The following is an 11,803-nucleotide window of genomic DNA, read 5'->3' on the forward strand; positions in this document are numbered from 1 at the left end:
AAATGTTACATTTACTAATCATTTTTAACTATTTTATATACGAGTTTAGCATGTAAAGGACGATACATCATCCAATATGTTACCTAAATACATATATATATTTAATAAACTGAAACATATACTAATGTAGTACGATCCACTACTTGTGACATGCATGAATAGACATTTAAGTAAAAAAAAAAAAAAAAAAAAAATCAAAATTGAAAGTAACAGTGTCTCATAAGTCGTTTTATTTATGTTTTTGTTTGTTTTATATTGTCTCGATTAGTGCCATATTTCTTTTATAAATTGTAAATTGTTTACAATTTTGTTTAGCTTAATCCCATTTATTCACATGAATGTGATATATATATATATATGTGATATATATATATTTATATATATATATAAACTTTTGGAATCAATGGTGTCTTGTATAATAATAATATATGGTTTAATTTGTTTTTAACAAACCTAGAAATGAAGTTCAACAAAAAACTATTTTCAACTAAAAATATATTTTTATTTTATATAATTTTATTTTGACGACGTACTGATATGCTTGCCCTATGTTGACATTAAACGGCGAAGTTTTGAGCGTATGTAATATTTTTTTTATGTGGTTAAATACGTGCATAAAGTTCATATGAAAATCTTCCAAGACTGGTCTGTCTGGTAAAATCCGGAAGTTTAGATTAGAGGAAGTAGCGTCACAAATAGCGTCGTCCTCACGTCACATTTTTGTCCCAGCGCTGTACAGCTGGCAAAACAATTCACACAAACCATTTTTAATATCAAACTAAAATGAGCACCAGAACCAAACTATAGATTGTCGCGTTTTAATGTTCTAGCAGCTGAAGTTTCTGCTTATATTCGTGATACTGCAAAACAATGTCTGCATCACAAGGAAGCAAAAACACGAATACGGAACCATGGGGTGGTTTTGATGACAACATTATCCAGGTAATTTACCTCAACTCAACTCAGCATTATACAGTCACGTAACGTATGAAAACACTCGATTTTTCTGTTAAACAAGCCGTTTGCTTAGTCTGACCACACCGTTGTGGTGGTATACCATCTTTATTTCTGTTGGATCTTGCTCACTAATTACCGTATTCATGCACCATTTGTGTACTATTCAAAGCTGCCTGAGATACAGTAAGCGAAACTGTGATGTGAACAATTATGTACATATAGGTTAGTATAAGTGGAGGAGATAAATGATCGCCATTTTATTGTTATTACCATGTTACATGCTCATAAACATGCTAGCTTGTCATATGTACAAATAACCATGGTTTTACCATTGTAACAGTTACCATGTCCAAAAACTTTATTATTGCACTTTAGCATCCACAATCATTTGCCTACCAGCTTTGTAAGATAAAATCCTTCTTTTCTAGACCTGATAATTGTTTTGGTATATATTCATATCAATATCAAAAAGTTAATTTAGGCTAACTAATAGTCTAAATTTCTACCATATACAATGAATAAAATTAGTAGCTAGATAACAACTTGCTTTGCACTTTTCTTCTGGTTTCACCTCACTCCGGTCTAAACTAAATTATTTTTGGTGTAATTTTTCTACACATTGTCATATAAATAACCTGAAAATACTATAGTTTATCAAGGTTAAAATCTTGCTTACCACTCTCACTAAAGCCAACTTACATTATCATTTTATGAGGTGCTCTGAGTAAATAATTAGTTTGTAACACTTTACAATATGGTTTGATTTATTAACATTAGTTAATGTATTAGGCTAACTAATATGAACTAACCATGAGCAATACATGTGCTACTGTATTTATTCATCTTTGTTAATCTTAGTTAATAAATAAATGCAACTGTTCATTGTTTGTTCATGTTACTTCACAGTGCATTAACTAATGTTAACAAATACAACTTTTGATTTCAATAATGTAGGCTACTAGTAAATGGTGAAATTAACATTAACAACGATTAAATGCTGTAGAAGTGCAATTTATTAATAGTTAATGTTAAAATCTAGTTCCATTCACTCCGATTATAGAGCCAGGATATTTTTTAATATAACTCTGATTGTGTTTGGCTGAAAGAAGAAAGTTGTAAACGCATAGGATGGCTTAAACATGAGTAAATTATGGGATTATTTTCAATTTTGGGTGAACTAACCCTTTAATACTTTCTATATATTTGCAGTATTCAGAAAACTTTAGCAAATTATACAAAAATAAAGGGAAAATATTCCACCTCCATCACATTCTCTAACTTATTTGGAGTGTGAAAATTGGCTGTATTTGTGACAGAACTTTCTCTCTTTCTCGTGACCGACCCCAGGGCAGCGGCTCGGCTGTGGTGGACATGGAGAATATGGACGACACCTCGGGCTCCAGCTTCGAGGATATGGGGGAGATGCATCAGCGCATGAAGGAGGAGGAGGAGGTGACGGAAGAGGCAGCCGCTACGGAGGAGGACAACGGAGAATATGGAGAGTTCCTCGGGATGAAGGGCTTGAAGGGACAGTTGGGCAGACAGGTTGCTGACGAGGTGAGCCAGAGGGAGGGCTAGGAACCTGATTGACATGTGAGGCACGTTTGCACCTGGTGTTAAGATGCACCTTGTCCACTTTCAACCACTTCCAGAGGTAGAAAACACATTCGACCTGATTGCTTTTGTAATGTATACCCTCATGTGATCAAATGTGTTCAAACAGCCACAAAATATCTACTCTCCGCCTAATGAGTAAACGTTATGGAAAGCACACTAGCCAGACGGGAGTCGAACTTTATTACGGCTGAAGATCCAAGTTTGGTTTGAAGATGAAAAATATATCAAGCACAATGTTCTCTCACCATTTCCTGATTTCTAACACACACTCACAACGTTCGGTTGGTCTTGTGGCTGTCAGAGCAGAAACTAAACTCTTCGAGTGTTTTTCCGTCATATCCGGTCACGTTCATATGTAAATTGTGTGAGCTTATTTTGTCCATTAGATTGAAAGATCTGAAAAAGTCTATAGATTTACCTGCCCTCCATAGACCCTCGAAGAAATCAGGACAGAAGTGGTCAAAAGTGGATGAAAGAGACAGATTAAAACACCAGGTGTAAACAGGAACGTGTCTCCCTCGTCTACTTGTGATCCGATCGACCAAAACACTTAATCTTACATCTTAATACCAGGTGTAAACAGGGCCTAAGTCACATGCGCATGAAATGAGGTAGAATGTCTGAGCTGCTCTTTTCCATTCAACAGGTGTAAATCATTTATACTGAAAAAAAAACGTATCTTTATAGATTTCTGTTGAGATGTGTGTAGAAAAGATCGTTACTAATATAGCGTGTATCTACACAGGTATGGCAAGCAGGAAAGCGACAGGCCTCAAAAGCTTTTAATCTCTACGCCAATATTGACATTCTCCGGCCGTACTTTGATGTGGAACCCATTCAAGTCAGAAACAGGTAAGATCCATGTCAAGCATTCTAGCAGCGCTTTCACTATATCTACTGCAGCTTCACCACTGCTTCAGACTCAATGACCGACTGCTTAATCCACAGGTTGGTGGAATCCCTGATCCCAGTCCGAATGATCAACTTTCCACAGGTAAGGCATTCGATCATTTTAGCCTTGCTCAATAAACAATAGAAAGCAAGTTTAATTGTAAAGATAAGAGCAGGGGTTTGGCAACCCTGAGCGAGAGATTCATATTATTAACCCTATAAAGTCTACTGTATCATGTTTGATATGCAAATTTCTAAGCCCTCTAAATTATCAACATGATCAATACCTGTTGCACACTATCTACTACATTGCCTTCTGACATCAGATTGATAGTTTGATTATCCATACATCAAAAGTCACGTTAATATGTGAGTATCAAATAATGATCCATCCGGCTTTTGAGTTTATTTGTTCATTTCTCAGTCATTATTGTATTGCATTGCATTATATGTTTTGCCCCCTACAATAAAAACGACCAAGCTTTGATCATAAAAGCATTTAAATATCATCTTGCTAAGACACATTTTTGGGCGATATAGAGTGACATCTGATATTTATATACATTTTAGGTAAGCATCTGCTTGACTGTTATAAAGATCTCATTGATTTACATTACAAGCTATCAGAATTTCATCTTACTTTTTGACAATATAAATATCAGAAAATGCAATAAATTACATATTTTTGCTCAGTTTGAGCCTCTAAATAAAATTGAGGTGTTTTTTTTTCCTCTTTGAATATACACTCCATATTCATATCCATAACATCCATATTCACTCCAAGCCAAAAGTGGGACGAAACCGTGTTACAGATTTATAACGGCAGATGTTTTGAGCTCTTTTTGCTTCATTAGCTACTTATTTTTTCTTCTAAACCCAGAAAGTTGCAGGAGAACTGTATGGACCAATGATGTTGGTGTTCACACTGGTGGCTATTCTGCTCCATGGCATGAAGACATCAGGAACCGTCATCGTAAGCAATGTTCCATACATTTGTCAGTGCGAAATTTAATCCAAAATGAAACTCAGGCTTTCTTCATCAGAAGTCTGTCCTTCTTGACTGGTGTTTGTTTGTTGAAACAGAGAGAGGGAACGCTGATGGGCACTGCCATTGGAACCTGTTTTGGATACTGGCTAGGAGTGTCTTCCTTCATCTATTTCCTTGCTTACCTGTGCAACGCTCAGATTACCATGCTGCAGATGTTGTCTTTGCTAGTAAGTAGCTCACATTACCCCTTGAGAGAGTGTATGATGTGCCCAGTTGCAATGAAGTGTGTCTTATTATCTTTGTTTTCAGGGTTATGGTCTCTTTGGCCACTGTGTGGTCCTTTTCATCACGTACAATGTCCACTTCCACTCGCTCTTCTACATTCTCTGGTTGGTGATCGGAGGACTCTCTACTCTACGCATGGTAAAGCAAAATGAACAAGGGCCAAAATCATGCATGTATCACTGTAAGATGTGTATTCACATTCCTTGCGTTCGTGTCCTCCTCTCAGGTGGCTGTGCTCATCTCTCGAGCTGTTGGTCAGACTCCCCGCCTCATACTGTGTGGCACACTGGCTGCTCTTCACATGCTCTTTCTGCTCTACCTGCACTTTGCTTACCATAAGATGGTTGAAGGTAAGACATGAGTCCCAGAGCAAGTAGAGCTGGGCGATTAAGCTAAAAATGAATGTATTTTGTTGAATATATATATTTAATACCCTGAAAATAATAAGAAATAAAAGTAAAAAGGCACATTTTCCACACATCGGTGGCGGCATGTTGTGTTTCTGCATGTTGAATCACAGTTGGGGCCGTTGGTGAGAGCGCGCTCTAGGGTGCGTTTCCCGTACGACGACGTAACTCGCTGCTTCACTACCATAGCACAATGCATCTTTGAAGAAATCAACTAGCTAGTCACAACTGTTTCCCGAATCCGTATTTTCGCAAATTGGTCGTTCAACCACGTTGGTTAATGATGTCACGCACATGGTGGAGTAATAACTTCTTTTAATAAATCTGTTTGAGATCGAATTAATGCTAGATGTTATGCTATACATTACGGACATGACATCTGAGGACTGTTTCTCATTGTTCTCAGTTATTTTGCTTTATTTCCAGATTCATTCATGGGCTCGTTCTTACGACATGCGGACTAAAACTACGCTTTAAATCTCTTGACAAACTAAAAGACGTAAATTACATCTGTATGTATTCTAAATAAAAGATACAGTTTCCACTGAATGTCAGCTTGCTTATTTTGCTCAAGATAAGGATTTATTGAGTCCATCTCATGCAAACAAGAAAATCTGCTTGTAACCACAACGCGAGAACTGTCGTTGAGACCACAGAAATGTGCGATGCTGTTTGCGAAAGTTTTTTTACAACTATGTTTTCGGGAAACACAGACTCGCTGAGCTATGCTAATAATGACGGAACTTGCAACCATACTTGGCTAACGATGCTTTTGGGAAACACACCCCAGAGTAGCTCAGTCATTGCATGAGAATAAAAGCGGAAGTGATGAAAGCGAGAAAAGAGGTCAAGACGGCACAGACCAGAGGTCGTGTTAACCGAATATTTTCCGTCATTAGTAAGTGACAGGAAAATTTGAAGACCTTCATTTTGACAGGTCAAGTACCTGATATGCTTCAAGGTCCTCTTGCTTTGTTCGGTTTGTTAATCCGCAGTCCTAGTTTCGTTTCTCTTTTTGAATGACGAATATAGACTATTGGTACCTGCTGATTTAAAGTCCTTGCACTCGGAGTCTGAAATTCTCCTCTGAAATGTTTGCACATTAAAAAATAAATACGACCTCACGTTTTTTTAATCTACTTTAGACACCAGGGGCTTTCGCACCGGAGGAACCTTTTCATAGTTCCTAGATCTATTGGCGGAAGTACCCGTTTTTTGCCATGTTCGCACCGCAGGAATTAGGAACAATTTAAGTTCTACGAACTTCTTTTGGAGGAACAAATTTAGCTCCTACTTCAGATTAGGGTCTAAACCAGAACTATAGGAACTATCCGTGATGTAAGTGTACACTGATTGGCCGAACGCATGCGAAACACCAGCACCCGCCATTTTAAAAAAAAAGCTTTGTAAATACACAGATTACAGCCTATTTATTTACTCCAGAAACTAACTCTACGAACATGGAAAACCGTGATAGATGGACCTCTTAACCTTTACGCTAAGGAGAAAATCCAACACAACTTTGAGGGGACCAAGCAAACCATGATCATGTATTTCTGCTCAGCTAGCAACACTGGACATCAACCACATAGCATACGCTAATAACCTTTCATTACTGTCTACTTTCTATGCATAACAGTTCTATCTAATAACGTATTAGACAGGACTGTTAGACAGATCGTAAAATAATGGACATGGAGAATGCGAGCACTATGTGCTCAGGCTCTGGCTGGCTCTGGCTTTACAAAATAAAGGTTTACGTCACTTCAAAGTTCATACGGCCGGTGCGAATGCAACCAGGAAAATGTTCCTAAGGGAACCATTAGTTCTCTGGGAACCACCCTGGTGGCTAGTTCCCAGAACTACCCGGTGCGAAAGCCCCTACTGCCTCAACTTTCATCCATCATAAACAAAATCGGATGGGGTTCGATTTTCTGCGTTTTTCGCGTCCATAGCAAGCATTTTGGGAGGTGTTTTGACAATTCAGAGCCACTGAATGACGAATACAAAAAAACGCATCAGAAAATTTCAGACTCGGTGTGCAAGGACCATAAGAAAGATATTTCCTTACAGCACAGAACGCACGTGCTTTGTAGTCTTTGTGGCCTGTTCAAGCGCAGTTTTTTTTGCTCAGCCGACGTGAGGCGACAACACAATCAGCGCTAGTTCTATGATGTTGGCTTGGTTTGTCAATGTTACGCTCTTTACAGGCCTTACACTGCCGTTTTGTCATTGTTGTGTCTTTCTGTTTGCAGGTATTCTGGATACTTTGGAAGGACCCAATATTCCACCCATCCAGAGAGTGGCCAGAGATGTTCCTGTTGTTGCAAATGCTGTTGTAAATGCAACCATCAATTCAATAGCTGCAATTGTACAGTCACAGTGATCATATTGGGCGTCTGGGTTGGTCTGACAGGCCAGTGAGACTGGTGTACATATATAGGGTCAGAGCAAAACAAAATCATGAGGCAGTCTCCACTGAGCTCAGTTTGTATCTCGTATATTGTTCCTGATGCTGTCAAACGGACCTAAAAGGATGCTTTTAGGTCAAAATGGCTTCACTTAATTTTGGCTCATTAATATGAGACAATAATTTTGGCACACTATCCCATTCACTGTATGCTTGTCTTAACCGTTTTTGTTGCTAAGAGTTACAGTACCTATGACCCGCTAATGTTAGAATGGTTTGGTTTATTACGATGTGTGTGGATTCCTTAAGGATGCTGATACTAATAACTGAAATTATTCTTCAAAATGTTTTGTAAAACCCAGCTGGATGTTTGCGCTGTTTGAGAGTCCACTGATTGTCCAGTTACAGAGACAGCTAATGACATCACACAACACTTGTGTTTTTAAATCTTGTTGCATAATTTCACAGTTGAGAAGGAAGTCTTCGTCCAGACTCGTTAAAGAAGTCTGTCTCAGTCGGAAGGCAAAATGCTTAGATGCAGAAATGCAATGATATTTTATTTGAAGAGGAGAAAGGTTGTGATAGTGCATGCAGTCTTTTTTTTCTGGTCCATATTTAACCAGCCATCGTGTTGCAGTCTGATTCCTGCTATTTAAAGCTATGGTTGGGTGTGAGGGTTTTCTGGGCTCTCTCTCATTATGTTGTCTTTTACATGTGAGCTTATTTAAAGGGTTCTTGTAAAGAGAAAATAAAGAAACGGTGTTGTCCTTATTTGTGATCAGAAGCGTCATGTTTAATACTAGGGTTAGGGGTTTGTTAATAATCAAATCCCAAACCCGTAGGATAGGCAATAGTAAATAGAGATACAAGTTAACTAATGACAATATAGATGAAAACTGATTCAGAATAAAGCTGGTGGGCTGTGGAATTTAGACTCAGATTAAAGCAATAGTTTTTGTGAAAAACATAAGCGGGAACTGCACATAACAGCATAGCTGATGCTTAACTCACACAATAAGGTCACTACTCACACTACTCGCATAATGCTTTCACATTTTGTAGCCATAATGAAAGCTGTTCTGAGATGGACATACTGATGTTTACTGGGAGAGTATATATCCAGTATATATGTATGAAGCTGATATGTATATGCAGTTAAAGGGACAGTTCAGTCAATTGTCTGAGGTTGCTAATACAATGCTAAATCAGATATATGTACAATATGTGTACTGATATATTTTTTTTAAAGTGGATACTGGATTAAATACAAACAACACTCCAAGTAAAACAGTGCTGAACTGAAATGTGCTAAATGAAATAAATATATAAATATGAATATATTAAAATAAGTTCTACAGAAAATAATTTAAACATTAAAATATTACAGGTCAAATGTGTGTTTCTTTAGCTATAACCAGGGACGCGGGAAGTGGGGGTGCTGGGGGTGCTGCAGCACCCCCTGTTTTCACAGAATTGTAAATGCAATGCATATGTTAGTTCATTAAAATGTATTCATTTTTAGCATTTAGTCATTTATTTGTAATAAACACTTTAAGTGGGCTATTTAAAAATTGTTATATATGTTAAATTATGTTTTTAAAACATAAGCGCAGTGTGTATTGTGTGTGTGTCGAAAGAATTTGTCCGCAGCTGCAAAAAAAAAAAAAAAAAAAAAAACAGTCAAAAACCCCACTGTTAGTGTTTTGTAAGGAACAGGCAAATATGTAAAATATAGCAGGAGACATTTTAATTGTTTACTAATAAAACAGTTTTTTTTTTTTTTTATGTCAGTGTGGGCTATAGCCATGAAGTTGACGAATCGCGATCTTCGCAGCGCCAGAGAGAAATGCACATTTCATACGAATTAGGCCTACATAAGCAGCGCAGTCTGTTTTCTTTCGTTTTGAATTGTTCTGCTTAAAAGTAGACATTTCAAGCTATCTATATGTCTCAGGTCTGTGAGGCGATAGGCTACCTTATAGGCCTACGCTGAGTTTCGGTTCATTATGAGATGAGCTCCAGGTTCGCCAGCGCCTCCGTGTCCTGATAATCTATTTTCTAATAGCCTTCTTATTTATTAAAACCAGACAATTTTTTGATGAAACATCGATTAAAATTAAGATACAATTAATACAAAACGAAATTAAATTTAAAGACAGGCTTTGTGCTTTCAGTTTGAGGTCTCTGTGAAAGTTTTAAAACATTCGTTTAGTGCCGCTTTGAGCGCTCACGTCCGTAGCTGAGAACTGTCTGTAACATGTTTTTGTCTTTTTTTTGTGAAATAAATTTCTAAAAAAATGCGACTTAGTCCAGTGCGACTTAAGCTATAGGCCTATATGTTTTTTCTTCCTCGTGACGCATTTTTTGACTGATATGCGACTCTGGAGCGACTTATAAAATAGGCTACGGTAAGTTATTTATTATTTTTGTGCAAATGTCCCATAAAGTCCCATCCTTTAAGGATTAATTTATGTCCCGTTGACCGGTCCATTACGTTACGAATAAAAGCAGAATCAATAAAGTAAAAAATGTGATGTGCAGTCAGGTTTAAGTGTGTGCTATTTGAACAAGTGTTCTCACTGATACGTTTGTTGTGATACGCGGAGATTTGACGAGTTTTATAGTCTTGATATTGTTTCTTATTCAAAAGTGGTGACGTGACCCCCCCCCCCCCCCCAAAAAAAATCAGCACCCCCAACCTAAAACCTCTTCCCGCGCCCCTGGCTATAACCTAGAAACATAAGTAAATGTCATAGGTAACACTTTGTAAGTCCCATTTGTTAACAAGGATGTATTAGCTAGCTTCCATGAACTGTATGCATTATGCAATATACGTTTTTACTGCATGTACCTTTATCATTCATGTTAGTGCATAGTACATTAACTAAGCAGGGCTCTACGGTAACTTTTTTAATTAGGAGCATGTTGTGGCAAATTCAAAGTCCTCAGATCGGGTCTCAAAGAAATCTCTCAAGAGTCGAAGTTCAAGGTCTCAGAAGAATTAACAAGCAACAAAGTGAGATGCAGCTGTTCATCATACTTGCAATCGTCGAACTTCAGGTCATATACCTTTTCTTATCATTAGGTAGCCAATCAGCTATCTTTTTATTTTTTGCTCCACCTCAAGAGCTCATTATCGTTAGAATCATCTTTCCCGGAGACATCTTTTTATTGGTGGGAAAATCTTTGGCCTTTAAAAAAAATATATATATCAGGTAAGTTGAGGTAACATGATTCCCTGCACCTGCAGTGTTTGGTGCCATCCACCCAGATATCAAGCACACTGATTCCGGCTGAAATGCGTGACTTTCGGCATCGGTGAACAGATAATAGGCCAGACAGATCCGTGCCGACCGCGCACAACACATCTGGCTTACTCTGACTGACGGCTTTTTATGGGTCAGCCTCGGCTGAAAGCAGTTGTACTGGTGTGTAAGGTCAGAGAATGTCGGTAAGGTCCATACTCGGTGTAGCTGTGTGTATCTACCTTCGGCCCGAATTCGTTTTGTCACAAGCGGGCCACTACTGAAAAAAGGTTTAACTTAGGCGGTTAATTTAAATCCTGAGGATTCGGAAGATCCTGCAGACGCAGACCATCGTTTTCGAGAGGAATCATAAAAACGAGTAAGATAATTAACATTTTGACATTCACTAATTATTCAAATCAAAGGTTGCATTTTTTAACATTAGTTTGCACTGTGAATTAACAATTGTATTTTTATAAACTAATGTTAACAAAGATGAATAAATACTGTAATAAAACAGTGTTAATGTTAGTTAACACATTAACTAATGTTAACAAATCAGGCCTTATTGTAAAGTGTTACCGATATTTTAAACTGCTGCATAAACTCGGGCAACAACAGTCATCAAACCTATGCACTTAAACTAATGCTTAAGATTTAATAATGACCAGTGGCGGATGGTGAAAATATCTTAGATGGGGCTGTGCCATATTCAGTCAGTTTCAATAGTTTGGTAATCATGGGAGCCAGGTCTTTTAGCGTTGTGGCTCCCAGGTTGAGGAATGCTCTTCCTAAGACATCCGTCAAGCATCCACCCTTCTCATAAAAAACAAAACAAAAAAACAACATTTAAAAGCGCTTTTTTTCTCTCTGAATATTACTCCTCAGCTCACAGTCTGTAAATTCTACCTTATTATATGTTGTTTGTTTGAATCCCTCTACAGCAGGGTTTCTCAAACTCAGTCCTGGAGGGCCACTGTCCTGCACAGTTTAGCTCCAACCC

General features: G+C 37.8%; 1 protein-coding gene across 1 annotated transcript; it reads left to right on the top strand.

Moving 5' to 3' along the window:
- Positions 1-638: 638 nt before the first annotated feature.
- yipf3 (Yip1 domain family, member 3) lies at positions 639-8,326 on the top strand. The gene is made up of 9 exons (XM_084391700.1): positions 639-942; positions 2,305-2,514; positions 3,320-3,426; positions 3,523-3,568; positions 4,346-4,438; positions 4,549-4,680; positions 4,763-4,876; positions 4,965-5,088; positions 7,401-8,326. Exons 1-9 carry the CDS (start codon positions 871-873, stop codon positions 7,529-7,531), a joined length of 1,029 nt encoding a protein of 342 aa, XP_084247826.1. The 5' UTR covers positions 639-870; the 3' UTR covers positions 7,532-8,326.
- Positions 8,327-11,803: the final 3,477 nt, after the last annotated feature.

The sequence above is a fragment of the Rutilus rutilus genome, assembly GCF_951802725.1.
Source record: "Rutilus rutilus genome assembly, chromosome: 20".
In the NCBI taxonomy this organism is placed as follows: domain Eukaryota; kingdom Metazoa; phylum Chordata; class Actinopteri; order Cypriniformes; family Leuciscidae; genus Rutilus; species Rutilus rutilus.